The sequence below is a fragment of the Galendromus occidentalis genome, unplaced genomic scaffold (assembly GCF_000255335.2).
Source record: "Galendromus occidentalis unplaced genomic scaffold, Mocc_1.1 scf7180000075780, whole genome shotgun sequence".
Taxonomy (NCBI): Eukaryota; Metazoa; Arthropoda; class Arachnida; order Mesostigmata; family Phytoseiidae; genus Galendromus; species Galendromus occidentalis.
In genome coordinates this window covers 178,454-195,494 of record NW_003803770.1, presented here as the reverse complement: position 1 = coordinate 195,494, position 17,041 = coordinate 178,454, and the positions used below count along the sequence as shown (strand labels likewise).

Below are 17,041 nucleotides of genomic sequence, written 5' to 3'. Positions count from 1 at the left end.
TCTCGTGTTCGTCGCTCTGCGGCTTTACAAATGTTCGTCCATTTTGAGCTTTTGGACAATTGCTTTGATGTGTGTGGTTAGCTAACTGTACAGTGTTGGGACACCGAGGATTGGGAGAACTTCGAACGGATCTGTTGCTTTTTCCTTTCTACGTTGTGAGCTATCAATGACGGTGGATGCTCGCTACGGCACCTTGCAGGCTTGACCGCTTGTTTGGGCGTACTCCGTATCCGGACTTATCATCAGCAGATAATCCGTCTGGAGATTCGGAGAGTCTTCAGCTTTCTCATGGTCGAGTCATCGAGGGCGAGAAGTCGATGTCCCTCATTTTTCCGGTAGAAATGGAATGGACCAGCCAGACCTGCACTCAGCGGTGGCGGCAGCGACGATGACGTCAGCGGACAAGCTCACGAACTCACGAGCTCTTCACTCTTGTAGCCAGAAGCAACGAGCAACTTTGGAACGGGTATGTCTCGGTTGGAAATCAATCACGACCGTCTAAGATTACGCGGGCGCTATTGGAGTAACGGGCGTCATAGGCGTGAAAGGAGTGTAGTGACTCGGGTGGGGAAGGCCTCTTAGACCTGTAACACGGAGAAAGGAAAAACGGTTAGATACAAAATACCAGCGAGCGAATGGTATCAACTATTCCGTGTCCTGCCGCGACGGAAATCCTCGCGGGAGGCTTCGAAAAATGTATCTTCGAGTCTTGTGTCGTAAATCGAAGGGCCAAGCGGGTATAAACTCTGACGGGACGAAATGGAGAAGCTGTACGAGGAGGCGAGAATAGAAGGCGAGAGGTAGGATCAGGACGACATCGACTAGGCCCGCAGACGGGCCTCAACGCGGATTTTATTTGGTGGTTGTTATAGCCACTTGTGGGGAATTAGACCGGGATTTGTTCGGAGATCCATCGATCGCTTTCCTGCTCGATCGATTCTACGTGGGAAGAAGGTTACAATGATGCGGCGCGAGAAGCTCGAGATAATCAGGTTTTCCGGAAACCCGGGGATCCTGCCCCGAACACCGTCAGCATGTCTCTTCGACTGTCGGCGTCGTCTCCATTTCTCACGTGAGAATCGGAGCCCAGGGTTAACGACAGAGAGATTCCCTGGTATAAGAGGAGTATGTGGACCATGCCGGAGACCGGGAATTTTGATTTTCCCCGCAGTGTCGGAACCCTCATGCCGCAGAAAAACGAAAGCTCCAATCGTTCCTTTCCGCTCTATCCGGGACGTCGAAGAGCCAGAAACGATCGCTATCGGAATAGCTCGTTTCCGTACCCCGGAATAAGGTAGATGCCGACCCGATCGAGTCCTGAGCCGTGGCAGGAATAAAATCCGAGGCATACCCCGCGCGGGGGTGGGGGGAGAAGGACAGAGCGACGGAAAAGAAAACAGGATAAGTTGTAGCAGAGAACAAACGAGCGCGCGACGTACAGGCCACTCGCAGACTGGTCGTGAGGTAATCACGTCCTGTAGTTTGACCCTCCTGTGCGCTGGCTGCCCGGACCGCCGGATCGGTGGAAGGTAGCTGGGTCTAGTCGCCTTCCCCGGTCGCTCGGTCTGTTGGTGGGTTCGCTAGCGCAAGACGGCGGAACGAAATGAGGAAGAACAGTGGAGTTCTATAAAACGCGCAGCCGTCAGAGGACCATTCAGACGGCGGTAGCCGGAGGATCTCGATGCCGGGTGTATGCTTTAACTTTACGGTTATAGGAATTGTTATTCGAACAAGGGAAAAAGAGAGGAACTGGCTGAGCGACCGACTCGAGCTCTGAGACGACGAGCTCGCTGACTGACTGACCGACGACGAGACGCACGGACAGACAGATGGACAGACTGAGAGACTGGGTGGGAGGCAGAATGGCACGGAGCAACCCACGGACGCCTATTGTGGAGAGCTGGGATTTGCAGAGGGAATCCGAAGCCATCCTGAGTTGTAGTCGTCCCTCGTAGTAGGAATGACTGTGAGGAGCAGCTGAGCCCGAGACCCACCCGACTGACTCTGCAACCGCTGCGACAGTATCCAACGGCATTAGCGACATCGCCGCAGCGGTGTGGAAAAGCGGGAGTAGATGGAATTCGTATTCGAGCTTCCGGAATCTGGTAGCCCCCGACTCACCGTTGAATATCTGCTGAGACGACGATCCGGTCGGGGGTTACTGATCCTCCCGACGTGTTTCCGTTCATCGTGGGCGTTGGACTGCCGTAACCGGGAGTTGGCGTACCTGGGACATGGACCCGTCATTTTTCTTGATCTCTCCGGGAATCCTGAATATGATTTCTCATCCCAAAGAAAGTCATCTCGAGCAGCCCGAGATCTGGACGGACATCCCGCATGCGAGCTTTGGCATCTTCTTACCGGTGGACTGTGCTCCCATACTGCTGTATCCGGTGCTCGCTTGTGGTTGTGATCCTGCCGACGAGGAATTGTTGGCGTTGTTGTTCGTTGAAGTACTATGGGGGGTTGACGCATTCGAGCCGTATCCACCTCCCCGCGGAGAGACACCTTCCGAGGGTGGCCTTCCGCCTGGAATTCCGATAGAGAAATTGATGCTCACTGTTGAGACTGTCGGTATCTCTTCGCTGTTGAACAGTGGATGCTCACTTATAGAGTCGAGGTTTCTCTTGCTCAGTACGCACCGTACTCCTGTCCGTTCTGTTCGACGTTGATGGATAATTGTCCAGAATAAGCATTGAATCCAGACATGTTGTTAGGCGATCGGGGTGAAGGTAACCCTGCCAATTGGTTGTTACGCGGCATCGCATACAGCATTTCAGCTAAATCGGCGGCCCGTTTTAATATCGTCTCTTTTGTGAGTTTCTCCGGATCTCCTAGATGGCGGGGGATTAGTTTCGCTAGCCGTAAGAAACCGTAGTCGAGGTTCGGATCGCTCAAGGCTGAAAATGCAAGAGATCAGTCGATAATTCAGTTCCGCCGTCATCAGGATATATCATTGAAGATTCCAGGGAATTCCGATTGATACTCACAAACATAAACAAAGCGTCCGGGAGCGTTTTTACAAAACTGTTTTGACTTGTACGAGAGCGTCACTTCGACAACGCCTTGGATATGGCGAGGGGGAGTTTGCACTCGGATCGCGTGCGGGGTGATCATCTCGCTCCACACAAGCATCGTTCCAAAGACCACCTGAAGACCCTCGAAGAAGTTGTCCCCTATGATGATCACAGAGGTGCCCCCTGTGGTCCACCCCTCCGACGGACTAATCGCCTTGATAACCGGCGTCGAACTAAATGTTACTGCAAACAGAGAAAAGAGTCCCTCTTAAGCCTGCGTCATGGATCAATATCAGTTTCCAAGGAGTTCCAAGAATTCCAACATGCGAAACAACCCTCGTATCATGCATGAAGATCTCGAGAGCCGGGCGCTGTTCATTACGCTTTCCCAGATCAGGACATTGGAAACAGTAGCGATTGAGATACATCGAAGAACGTCATCCCTCCTCTGCGATTTGTTTCCCAGGACTTGAGGAATCTGGAGCAGCGTGGAGCGTAATCGGCGCTCGAACACTCCCTACTGGAGCGTTCATTAGGACTGAGCCGCTCCTCCTCCCAAGTGTCAGAAATCATGGTGTCCCTACCGCCCCGCCCCTTCCCCCTTCCCCATTTGTACGAGTCTGATCGAAATGAACTTATCACCCTCCTGCAGAGGGAAAGCATGCCAAAGTTTCGTCGTGAATTTCAGGTACGATTGCTTGCGATATTGTGTAGGATCTACGCGACCGAGGTCAGAGGCCACTTGAACAATTACTCGACGAAGATTCTGCGAGTGTAAAAGTGTGTGTTTTAATGCTCCTCTAGCATACTAGCGTTACGTTCCTCCCCCACAACCGCTTGTTGTACCAGGGTCCCTTGTCGATAGTCGGTCGAGTTTGAACTCTGTCATCTTGTCGCAAGGAGAGGCAGCAACGATAAAATCTCATTTGATAATGACGAGGAGTCACGTGACTTCGGAACCAGCCTTCGTGCCACTCTTCACCGGCTCCGCTGCCGCTCGACCGGTCGAAGCCTGCCAGTCCGATGCCGAATCGGGTTTCAAAGAAATCGTAGATAAGGGATCACTTAGATGGGGAGAGAGAGAGAGAGAAATGTGCAGCAGCAGAAGCCTATGGAAGGTCGCGTGCGATGCAATCTCTCAACATGCAACGGTTCCAACGACCGACCCATCCGACATCAAACATGGAACCTTTTTGGAGTGCAACGTTGCTCTTTCTTCCCGCAGACACAGCACTCGGTCAGATTCGGATGGATGTATTTGCGAAGGTAGGTACGTTCACTCCTCCTCTTTGTTCCGATTCCAAGAATAATTATCATGTATGATACACCGCGCCGGATCGAGAGACCGAAGCCGATCTGCGAGCATCGGACTCTCGGTGGTCATCGTTCAGAGATCGCGTAGAGCGTTCAGTGGCCACAGAGGCTTTTCGAGGATCTACGTAGAGAATCTACCTACCGGAGAATTTCAATAGATCACTCACCATCGGTAAAATGCGATGCCGGATTATTCAAAATGAGATCCTCATTGAAACGAGCTCTCTTCACGTCGACTGTAAAGAAAACATGCGATTTTTAACCTCAAATTCAAAGAAAGAGAGAGCGATCGGAGCTGTGATATCCGACTGGAGGTTCCAGCGGGACCTCTGGTCGATACAGTCGACGAACACTTCTGTGTCATAGCATTCTTGAACGAATGCCGGAGCTAGAAACAAGCGGTCGGCTTGACAGCGTCGGCTCCGAGCCCTCAGTACATATCATACGCGAGAATGTACATACGTAAGCTGGGAAGTATAAGCAATGCGTAAATAAATGACAGAATCAAGTCTCAAGCGTGATGGCTACTGGGCCGAAGGAACAGGAGAAATGGATAGATTGATGGACGAGTAGCGGGATGGTGCACGGAGCGACAAGCTAGGGAGCAAACACTCGCATAGACGGACCAAGGTGACCCCAGGCGAGATGATTCACAGTCAGACCTTACTAGCTTCGCTCTGAGCCCGGGCGGCGAGCTTCTTCGTTTGCCGCTTAGCTGCTGGGCCCGTTAGCTGCCCTCCAAACGAAGCTGCCTCTTCTACAATAGGATTTACCGCTCGGACCGCTCGACCAGGACAGATCGACAGCTAGACCGGGCTACCGACCGTCTGGCCGAGCCAATCGACAAGCTTCGCGTTCTGACTGACAGTGATCAGAGCCGGAGTTCGATCGCCTGGTGCCTTTTCATTTTAGTTGTAAAAGTTGTAGCTCCCTCAGAGCTGCGACAGAGAAACAAGAGCAATCACGACTGCGGAGGGATAATTAAATGCGAGAGAACTCCCAGGAAAGGGGGAAGAGCGCTCCAATAACGGAAAGGGTAATTCCAGCTACAGTGGGTGGACATCGAACGTGGTCAGTGTATGAACACGAGACCCAACGATGCTCGACCATCATCTGTTCCAGCTCTCACAATCGGAGCAACTCGTTAAGTCCCAGATGCAGTTCCCTGATTCTCGAGCGCTGCTCTTAGAGCGAAGCACTCGGACGCTTCGGCACTCACGCGCTCGCTAGCTCGCTCGCTTGGAGAAAAGACTGATCCACCTGGTCAATCGTAAAGTTTCGTAAGTCGAGGGGATCTGTCGAATCGAATCGAACCGATACAAGGGTCGAGACGCAGCAGCTACTTGAAACACTCATTTCCAAAGACTTCTTCCCTCTATATAGGTATCTGTCCGACTGGCCGTCTGTGCGGAGCGAGTTCGGTCGAACAAATGACCACACCAACGGCTATGACATGCTTGAGTGCTCCAGCGACTTTACTCAGAGATTGACACATTAGTTATCCTGGTGGAGTCGGTGCTCACTCCGTCAGTTGACTTCACTATTCGGGAGGAATCCCCCGCGTTGTGACCCTTGACAACGAGCAACAATCCGAACCACTGCTCTTCATGCTACGTTCCGCTCACGCGCGTGTCCTGATCTGCTTGAAGCCGCATCATCATCATCTCTATCCTGATTGCGCATATCGGTTGTCAGGTGGGTTCCCGAGTCTTCGAAAAGCAAGCCAAAGCCACGCTGGGGAGTTGAACAGATAGATGTTCACTGTTCGTTGTTGCATCGTTGGGCCAATATTGGCGGGTATGGTGTGCTTGTTATGTTTGCTAAAAAGCTTAGGACCCGAAGTGCGGGTTGGATTACATGAGTAAACAGATGTAGGTAGGTAGATAGTACCCTCGGAGCTCGGCGCACCGCAGCCATCAGCAGGTTGCATTGAGCAACTAAAGCCATGCCGCACGGATGAAGCTCCAGTTCACTTTATGCGTTTATGACCTGGACATCAGTCGTGACATCAGTAGTTCTCCTTGATCCAAAACGATCCGAGAGCCGAGGACGTCTCAGGAGCATCGCTCGATCGGATACCTATTGAATCTTTTGGGAGCTCGAGTACACCGGAATACCGGAACAAGCGAGGAATTTTACGGGATTGCGGAAAGATTCGTACGTAATAGATTGAATCTAGGATTACCATATAGGGGAATGCATAATCACGAAGGGTACACACCTAGTCCTAGACTGGTTGCGGAGTGGGTGGTTATGGGAGTGGGGCCTCTAGAGTGGGGATCGCCAATGGAATGCAGCTCACCTATGGTGTCGCCTTCACTCGCGTCGAGTCTCTTCGCTCGCCGACCGTGCTTGGAGTTGTTGTGGACGAACATATTATCGGAGACGGCCAACAGAGGCCCCTCCACGTTCACCTGGCTGGAAATCACCACCTGAAAGAAGAAGAATCTCCTCCATTAATTCCATCCAGTCGGGGTAGCTCCGGGCGCTCTCTCCTTATGAGGAATCGATTTGCTGGACATTGCAAATGACGTTGTAAGTCGAGTGGAGGTGGCTCGCTGAGTTGGTTTCAACAAGTAGATTCATCGTTTTCTTTTTTTTCTGCTGCAATCCAGCGCCGGGGGGTCGAGTTGGTGCTCGGCGAGTAGATCCTGCCCACTTTTCTACTTTTCATTTTTCAAAAAATTCAACAACTTTTCCCCCTCGATCGCAGGAGATCGTATCGAGGAGAAACGTTCGGAGGAGACGGGGAAGGGCAGCGAGAAGCGCGCGCTTGCCATCGATACCAGCCGGACCGAAGCCGCCGGAGCTCCCTTCTCCCGCAGGCTTCATTCTCTTGTCTCATCGTCATTTCTCTCTTCCTATTTTTCATCCTGTTTGTCCTCTTCGTCGTCCTCAAACAGACCCTCGAGGGGAGAAGCTCCTTGGCACACAAGTCCTCTTCATCTCTCTTCCTTGCTCTGTTTCATCCCCTTGCTCGCTCGTCAGGCGGGGGGGGGAAGTGGGTAGACCATCAGGTCGTATTTTATCCGCAGGTGAACCTTGCGCCATTTTGGATCGCAGCTCCGCGATAAGCAGCGGCAGCTACGACATATGCTATTGAAATCGGCGCAAGAAAGCCGAACGACTATCGTCTCTATGAGTTTATGGGTCCGACCCGATTGGTTCGTCGCCGCTGTGTAGTTGGCGCTAAAAATTGCCAACATTGTACCAGCATCCAGTAGCTACAACAGGCAGCGGCGAAATGGTAGCGGTGAAGTCGTCAAGTGCTTTATGACCCTGGTTACCGGGAGGGGTGAGGGTTGCCCCGCAAATCTCCCCGCTGGCTCTTCAATGTTGCTCACCCATCGGTCAGGCAGACGTGAGATTGTCGACAAGCCTTATAAATCTACTCCGAACTCACTCAGCTCATAACTTAGCACTTTCGCCGTGCTGACGCCGACGCCGCGCTCGGAAAGGGCATCGTCGCGTTTCGGAATTTTGAGACATGCTTCGATCTGGGACGATAGCTCACCTGGAACCTCCGCATGTCTCGTGGGTTTCCCGCATTCTTGAGGCAGTTTTGGTTGCACTTCAGGAAGAACTTCAGGAAGAACCTGGAACAAGGAGGACGAACCTTTAGTCTGACTCTTGCCGACATTCGCGGCCTACGCAAACAATCACCGATTATTACAACTGCTCGTTCACATGTCCTGGGAGGAAATACTAGACTCGGATTGAGTCGATAGAACCGATTGCTTTATGATGGCTCGCTAGTCGCGCTACTGACCGAATGTGAGAGCGTGTGAGTGGGCGGCAGGCTAGCTGGATGGATGAGTGTTCGTATGTATGTACGTCAGCTAGATATGTTTATGGTAGGCTTGTCTCACAATGTACAAAATGCACAAGTCTCCCCCTCTCCGGCTCTCGCTGCTAGCCGGATATCCCGCCGAAAGGCAAGATCTTCGCCGGAGCTGGAGTTCGACGAAGGAAGAGACAGCGGTGCTGCTCTCCGCGCAACGTGATCGCTACTATTCAGCCACGTATGGAAGGGGTTATTTTATTGAAAACCAATTTTGATCTCGAATTTCGCCGACTCTCTACACTCAACGCGCGTGCACTCGTCTGCCGGCTCGGTCGGTCGCTCTCCACGACTGGAGTTATTCAGTTACCCGTTCGGTCGTACGCTGCCTTAAGAGAGCGGTGGCGACGCGGCTCGCCAGCTAGTCAGTCAGCGAACGGGGATCACGTACCAGCAAGCCTTTATGACCGAAAAAAAATACAGACACTGGCTTTTCTCGATCTGTTGCCATTCGAAATATTCTGTGCAACAGTTCTTCCCTCCGCAAATCCTCCCCGGATTTCTCCAGTACGGCTCGAACTCGGGTCTACGAAAGATTTCGGGAGCCGCATCTGAATGTCCTGCCAGCGAGCCACTTTCGGAGGAAATGCCTCTTATAAGCCGCTGACGTCGGCGGTTGGTAGCCGTCGCTGGATGAGCCGTGGACAGGCGCCCCATAAGAAATTCCCTGTAGGTATGCTACGGATACTCATTATCATCATCGATAATTCCACCCACGAGGAATTATCCGTAGGTTCGGAGGCAAGCAGTGGAAGAATATCACGCAGGGCTCATTCGCGTTCCGATCAGGAAAAAATGGGGAGAAAAGTCGGACTCGGTCACTTCTGTCTCCGTCGTAGTGTACGATGTTCGTCCCTCTCTGTGAGCGCTGGCTCGACGGCTCATCCACAGATTCTGTTTCCGCTCTCCCTGTCACCCTCCGATTCCTCTCTTCGAATTTGGATAGAAGGAACTAAAAAGAGGGAATGAGTAAGTCTTTCTCAAAAAGCTCATCTCGTTCCCTTTGGCAGGGATTTGGGAAGACTCGTCGATCCCGCCATCGTCGTCATCGTTGTCGTCGCCATCATCATCCTCGTCGTCAGCCACAGCAGCAGAGTGAGAGCTAGTGTCATACAGTTTCAGCCAGACAGAGGCTCGGTAAATATCCAAAAATCTCTTCGCTATTTCGAGGCGGCATCCAAGTCAGCGACAAAAACTTTACGCTGACGAACGACACATAGATGGAAACGAACGAGAACCCGACAAGCAGAGAGATTTCGAATTCGAGTAGCAAGACAACAGAACACGCGAGAAGCCTCGGTATTTTTGCTTTCCGGAAGACGCAATTTATCTCGCGTCGCCCCGCATCGACAGGGGAAACAGCTGACCAAGTACTCCCATCGTCACCACTGGGCTCGCAAGATTCCGACCGAGAGTGATAGAAACCGGGGGAGCGTTGAAGAATTGGCTTTACGCATGCTGAATTGGCTTACAGCATCGTCAGCCGCTATGACAGACTGGGGAAGAGGAAAATAAGCAGCGGGAGCCTGCCATCGATGACAGAGAGGCACGAGCCAGGCCGACGAGACACAACACGGTTTTCCAATTGTATGCTGGGACGCTCGACGAAAGAAACGGATTACCCAAAAGGGAGGAACACTCCTCCGTGAGTGTATGCCCGGTCAGTGCTGACCGAGAACTCTTCCGATGGGCCTCCGATGGGACACATGACCCCTTCCGTCGGGGCAATTCGGGGTTTCCGAGCCTTGGAGGGCTTGAGTTTCTCGCCGGTTCGGAGCGACGGATTCTCATTTGAGCATCGGATGCTGGCGAACAGTACCGACGGGATGACAGCAACAGACTTTGTTTCGTCGTCGTCGCTAGGTCGGAACCGACGCTCACGTGAGCTGAATTCCAACTCCAGCGTTCAATGTGATGCTACAACAAAACGGTATCAGCAATTGTAGAAATAAGGGCTCGATGTGCGCAGCGGGTAATTAAAACATTCTCTTGCGCTCGTCTCTCTGTCCACCGTTCGTTGGACTGCAGACTGTGCCGTAGCCTTGTGATCGTGGATCTGCTCGTATGGATGAGAGGAGCGGAGAGCAGGCCGGCGAGGAAGACGATTGGGCACAGATAGTGACGGCACCGAATGATATCCACTGGCACGTTCGGAGCCGGTCGAGCCGACCGAGTCCGTACGCATGTATTCGAGCGCATGTACGGTGAGCAAGCTCCGCAAAGAAAGCGCCGTCTGGCAATGAGCAAGCGTGCTTTCTTCACGCTGATTTATGTAGCTGCTGCTTGCCCTCAATGACCGGCGCAATACGGTGGCCGGCCGGCTGGCCAGCCGGTCGACCGACCGAACGTCAGCGAGCAATGTGGCAACAAAGCACCGGGCCAAGTCGAAGGCATTATACACGTCTCTGCGAGATGCTGATTATGTTGCACGAAACGGAATACCACGCGAGCGCTGGGCAGCTGACCCTCGGCTCCACCGTCCGGAGCGCGGGTAAAGATGCCATCGGCGCGGAGAGACGAAATACAAATCAAGAGAAAGAAAACTCTGAATGATCTCCATGGAAAAGGAATGAGACCTCCGCGTTGCCGGCAAGTCACCGATTGGACTTCGCTTGAGACAAGTTAATAAACGTTGTCAGTGAGCAATCCACAGTGTACACGATGCCAGCGGGAAAAAATGGAGAGGCTCCACTCACCGCATCTGCTGCGGCCGCTACTGTTGACATTACCAACAAGCAACCCAGGCCCGAGAAGAGTGCTAGGATATCTTACAAATTGGATTTCGGATTTCTCTCTTGTACCACGCTACCTCCCGTCGCCACCGGCTCCAACATAGAGATCCCCGTGAGTCAGTGCTCGTATGATCTCTTCCTCTGTCCAGACGTTCCCTCAGTGGATCTGTCGCGTGACGAAAAAATTAGGGAGCCTCACAAACCCTCAACGCGAGCTCTTCTGCGGCTGGCGAGGGGACAGAATGATGAGAGTTTCTTCTTCCTTCAGTATTTGCTGCCCTTGCTAGTTCTTCGCGACGCAATCAACGATAACTGTGGTGGAACTCAGATTAGTATCACTATCGATCCTCCCGCATTCCTTCGACGTTTCGATTTCTGTGGGAATTCCTGTGCTTCGACGTGGTGTTGACCGAACTCCGAAGTTCTGTTGGAACTTTCTCCGTGGAACGTTCGATCCTAGTTAGCGTCTGTTATTTAGGACTCTCGTTCGTCACAACGAGTAGCGCGCGCGTGAGTTCGAGTATTTGCGGGAGAGGGTGTGCATGGCATTGAGAATAGATTCTTCGCTATCGACTACGAGTACTTGGGAGCTCGCTCGCTCGGCGGCCTGTTCAGTGGGCTGGTTTGGTTGAAGAGTCTCGCAAATGAGGCCGTGTTTGTCGACGGTGGTTTTTATAGCTCCGAAGCTACGCCACTACCGCCAACAACGTGAATCGGGTGGAAGTGCAAAGAGTGTTGTACGATGCGACTTAACTCTAAGCGGAGGCTTTCTCGTATCCGAATTAACACTATTTGCCCTTGGAGGCAGGCGAATGGGACCGTTCGAGCCGAGCTGGATAGGTTCAAGCCGCGAGAACTTTTTTCTCAAGCGGCGCATCACCAACATTCGACTCCGGGATCGCGCGACTGCGTTCAGAGCATCGAGCGTCGCGGATAGTATGAAGTTTGACCCTTCGACATTCGAGCTCCGCAGTTTCCATTCATCCCCCTGCCGAGTCAGACTTTTCCTTCTACTGCTAGGCTCTCTCCCCAGACCGGATATCGACGATTTTCCTGTGTGGTGACCACCCGACTCGCGTTTAAAAATTCATACGGTCTTCTGAATACGTTCCTGAGCGAAATTTGCTTCCTTCTCCTCTCTCTCCTGTCTAGCCGAGCCTTAGCGAACAGATATCATGCCGCGATCGTTCGCGGTCTCGTACGACGGTGGAGACCACGTGTTCGCTTGTGAGTTCGGAGTCCTGCAAGAGCTCAGAACATGTCGTACAAACAAGTTTATGCTTCCTGATTGACTGTCCCGGGAGACGTTGAACTGCTCAAGTGCTCGAACGTCAGGATCGATTTTACTTCAAGAGAGTCGATACTCAATGTTGGAGAACAAACGACCGAGAGGGAATATTTCGCACGGATCGGAGTCTGGAGGAATCTCGCGCTCCCCGGCTAAGCCAGTCGCTTTCTCACGCAGACGTGTTAAGGTCGTCGACTACGGAGAAACGAATTTTTCCTCGAAAAATCAGGAAATCGACACAGTTCCCATGACGTAACGCATCGAAATCGTTGTCGTCTCGAGAGCGCTGGCGTTGCGGGAGTACAGGGCATTCGCGAAGGATGCAAACGTAATTCTCTCGCAATCAGTCAATCGATCGGCAACCCGATCCGTCAATCGAGCGTCTGGCCGAGATCTGCATCGATCAGCTGTCGGTTAGCCGAAGAAGCGGAAAGCGGGTCACAAGGCCACGAGAGGAGGACGGCTCTCTCGTATGACGAGTGATCGCTCTTCCCTCTTCGGCTAGGGAACTTCAGGCGAAGGGGGTTCACTGACTACCAGACGAGCCGGAAGGCCGGCTTCCTTGCTCGTCTGCTCCCCAAGCAGCACGCCAGCCAACCAACCAACCAGCCAGCCAGCCAGCAAGCTCAGAGGAGAGGGCCCAGCGGAGCAAAGGGAACCTCTAAGGATATTGGTCTCACGAGGGCAATTGCTAGCCTGTTTTATGACCGTCTCACTCGCTATATATGGTAACACATTGCTGCAGATCAAGAAGAGTTATTGGCTAAAACGCTGCCTTCTCCTTGCCGGTCGGTGGCTGGCTGGACGGCCAGCCTGCTGGCAGTGTGCGGCGATATCATACCTTCGCCCCCTTCCTCCCGCAAAGCTTCCCCCTGGTCTCCCGTTTTCCACTCCCCAGCAGCGTTCTTCCTCCAGCCTCTGTCTGCTCCCCCTTTCGTCCGCCCGCTCGTCCGGCCGCCACCCTACCGACCGACCGACCAACCAGCCAGCCAGCCGAGCGATCCTGGATCCTTCTCTTCACCGAGCCTGATTATGATGCTCTCTCCGAACTAAACCTCAGACACGGCAATAAACACGCAATGATGTTTCGAGATTCCAGCATCGAATCGTATGGATCGTCTGTCATCGAATCTCCCTTCGAATTATGAAGATTTCCCCCACGGCTAGGAGCAGGAACTCGCTGGGGCTGGGGAGCCGAACAGGAATGTCTTGTTCCCCCGTAAAATCAGAGAGGGAAGAATCTCGGAGGGGAGGAGCGTTCCCCCGAACCTCCATCTCTCCCTGGTGCTGGCGTTCCGGGCGTATTTTCCGTCGGGCATCCGGGAGTCTTGATGCTTGATTCTATCATAACGAATCAAAGCAAAGTGCTGCACGTTCATCGTCGTATCTTTTGTGTGTGGATTTGGTGAGCTGCTGTCCGACGGAACGACGAGTGATAGTGGTTGTATTTTGGACTCCCGCGGATTTCGTTCCGCGACGGGAATAGCAAGTAGTCCGAGCGAGGGGACGGGGGGGCATTTCAGAGCTCGTCCGAGGATCTCTGGAACGGAGAGCTAGGGACGGGGAGGGGGCGAAAGACGACGGATACGCCGCTCGGAGACGCTCGCAAAGCTGTGCAGCGGCGCACGGTGCTCCTTTCCCTATTTTTATTTCGCTGAAGAGCTCACAGAAAGAGGGGCATCGTTCATGGTTCCGCTTGAGGAGCGGCTCATCACACAACTGATTTGGCACAAGGAACTGGTAGGCTGTCTGGGGGACCAGCTGAGCGGGTGCGGCACCGACCGCCCCTTTGCCACCTCCGGAGCTCTGGCCCGACTGCCGTCGAGCGTGAGTTGATTTACAGTTCGTCTTCCCGGAGCCTGCCTTCATTTATTCGACACCGTTTTCACTCCGGAGTAGGGGACTTCGTTTCGAGCGTGGTGCATTGTCCGTGGGTGACAATAGTTATGTCTTCCCGGCATTATCCCTGATCATGGAATCTGGATCTGGGCTCACTCAGTCTCTTGGAATACCTTGCAGATTCGACCGATCTGATGGCACGTCATTCGTAGGTCTGTTCCGGTCTTCTTCTCATTTCGACGCTGCCACGACCTCTCTCCGCGGGAAAAATTCTAGGGCTGGTGAGAGTGAGCAATGTCGTGGGGCTTGGTGGGGACAAGTTCTCAGTGTCTTTGCGCCATCTGGTGAATGATGCACGAACCCCCAAGACCCCGGTTGCCCGTTCCGAGGGGGTTCGGACTCCGACGAGCGGGTACGGAGCGGGGCTCCCGGGGCTAGAGCTTGGGACAACGTTTCAGCTTCTTCTCGGCCATCGGACGAGACCGCTCCTCCAGGCACTGCCAGATAGACTCTAGGGACTTCGGTCAGACGACGATTTCCGGCGACTAATCCGAAAACGACAGTCTAGTCCGGAATTAGCCGCGACGAGCTGACGTATCTCCCGAGCGAGCGAGAATATTCAGGTGGGTTCGGAATCGATCTACATGGGCTCCGATGACGCGAACGGTCTGGGAACGCAGGCTGGAGAACTCCCAACGCACGAGGGACGACGGAATGTGCTGTTGATGTCCCGAGTGGAGAGAGTCGTTCCCGACCTAAACAAACTGGACCACGTGGTAGTCTACTATGCACGCATGCGTACGTGTGCGCGTGCGCCTTTCATTCGATGATGATGAGAACGATGATCTGAATGCACCACGATTCAGAGTGAGCACGTGGAGAATCCCCATTACTGGTATCTGACCGGCAGGACGAGAGAGCGCGGCTGAACGACTGAGAGAGAAAGCGAGAGGAGATGATGCCCGCATCGCTACTGCTGCCCGGAGAACTGTCAAGGAGAACAGTGATTGGCCAGGAGAAAAACTCGCCAGCTAGTCGACTCCCTCCCTGGGGAGTGTTCTCCTCCCTCGCCCTCCGAGGGCGGCCTCTGGGGAATAGGCGAACGTCCCTCGAGGGAACCCCGAGAATAATTCTTTATGGATGCGGAATGATCGACAATGCCAATCGCGGCAAAAATCGCACCGGCATCGCAGACAATTCATACATTCGAGTCCAGGCTGAGTATTTTCTCGAACGGAGCGGAGCAGCGAATCCGGGCGTGGGCTCCAGGATGAGCAGTTGCGGATCGCTTCGAGATCCCGCGACCGGATTTGCCTGTACGGGATAATTCGTCCGAAAATCTGCTCCTAACAAAATAGTCATATGGATATTTTTCGCGCGGGGACAGGACGCCCCTCGGGTTCCTCTTTTCTTTTTTCTCTTGGCATCGACGTGTGGAGAAGCCGTCGACTGGTAGATGGACAGAACACAATGCAATCGATATTGCAATATTCTTCCTTCGCTATCTGCCTCCCCGCGAGTCGCTGCTATCACGGCTTCTACAGCGAGTTCGCCTGTGAGAAAGCTTGCTTAGTTCGTTGGTGGGTTTGCTCGTCGGATAGGTGCATGCCATCAGAGGAGTCAGGACACCAAGCGGGCAAGCAGGCAGGCAGGCGAGCAAGCAGTCGAGAGACGACTCTGCAGAAACGAGGCTGCAGCGGCCGTTGATCGGACGTCCAGGCGCAGGACAGACCCGGGCGGCCAATCAGGGCCCTCAAGGGAGCCTCGGTTGGTCTCGAGGGGCGAAAGAGGAGCCCCGAGGGACTCGAAGCGGCCGCCGCGTCGTCGCTGCCTTTGCCTGCCACCACCACCGCCACGACCGGCTCGGCCACCAGGGGACCAACGACCGTCCAGTGGGCCACCCAGACCACCGGCTTCCCCGAGTGTCTGCAGAGGAGGTATTCCATGCTCGCTTAGTCAGACAACGAGTCGGACGTCAGCGACCGGCGCTTGGGAAAAATCGCGAGCAAACTTTAATGGACGCCTACAAGAGACTTTATTACGGTGATTGATGAGTCGGGCAGACGACTCTGATATGTTTTGAAGGGGCATCGCTTGTCGCACCACCGACCCATATTTCCAAGCGGTCTGGAGAAATTCCCCTCCGGAAAGTCTGCCTTCCATGTTTCGGTAGAGAAAAACTCCCTCCGTGAGGTATAAGCCCCAGATATTCCGATTCGGCTTCGGTCCGAGCAGAACACGGTCTCAGTGAGCTCAAAGCAGTATTAATTAGCTGAATAAATCCGAAAATCCGAGGATTTTTTTTGTGGGGAACACCCGCATCGAGGAGCCGAAGACGAACGATCAGCAACGAGTGCTGCAAGAAGAAATTCAATCTGACTCTTTTTTAGCCGCGACGCCGACGATCGCACACTGGTCCCAGAGACCCCGAGCAGGGCCTTCATTAGATGGTTGGAAACGATCAAAGATATGTAAGTCGTATCTTAGGGGGACACTTGATCGAGTGACGAGATTGTGAGCGCAAATACACCAAGCTGGCAAGCATACATGTTCGCCAAGCGTACGACGTTCATGAGGCTGAGCGATTGTTTTGTACGAAACCGACGATCTCCAAGTTTGAAACTTCGGGCTCTTCCTCAGGGGAAGCTGTCTGTGTGACCATGGGATACGTAATACAGCTTCCCCGCTGAGCCTATGCACGGACGCCTTTAGCCGGCGTCGTCTTCTCTGAGTTCGTCTGTTTCCTTTCCCGTTCTCCCGGGACAAATTGCTTTTACAACTCCTCCCGCTCACTTCCTCGGTGGTGACGGCGGCATCGTTGTGGCCGTTTTTTCCAAGCCGACCGCCTGGCTGCCGGTACGAGAAACCTACCCAAGCCTACAGAGGGAGAAATGTTGGAGGCGAGTCGAGCGAACGAAAACAAAGAAAAAACGCGGAATACCGCACTTTGTGTCTGTCCGCTTGTCTATATATCGATTCTTTCGACCGTCGGTCCATCCCTCCATTTCAC

At 53.4% G+C, this 17,041-nt stretch overlaps 1 protein-coding gene across 1 annotated transcript in view; it reads right to left on the bottom strand.

The window, feature by feature from the left end:
- Positions 1 to 504: 504 nt before the first annotated feature.
- kn (EBF transcription factor knot) overlaps positions 505 to 17,041 on the bottom strand; it is a 42,128-nt gene continuing 25,591 nt past the window's right edge. Inside the window, 9 exon segments of the mRNA XM_029112947.1 lie at positions 505 to 584; positions 2,122 to 2,155; positions 2,157 to 2,227; positions 2,362 to 2,529; positions 2,643 to 2,900; positions 2,991 to 3,260; positions 4,499 to 4,567; positions 6,553 to 6,763; positions 7,846 to 7,927. Coding sequence (XP_028968780.1) covers positions 505 to 584; positions 2,122 to 2,155; positions 2,157 to 2,227; positions 2,362 to 2,529; positions 2,643 to 2,900; positions 2,991 to 3,260; positions 4,499 to 4,567; positions 6,553 to 6,763; positions 7,846 to 7,927 — 1,243 coding nt within the window.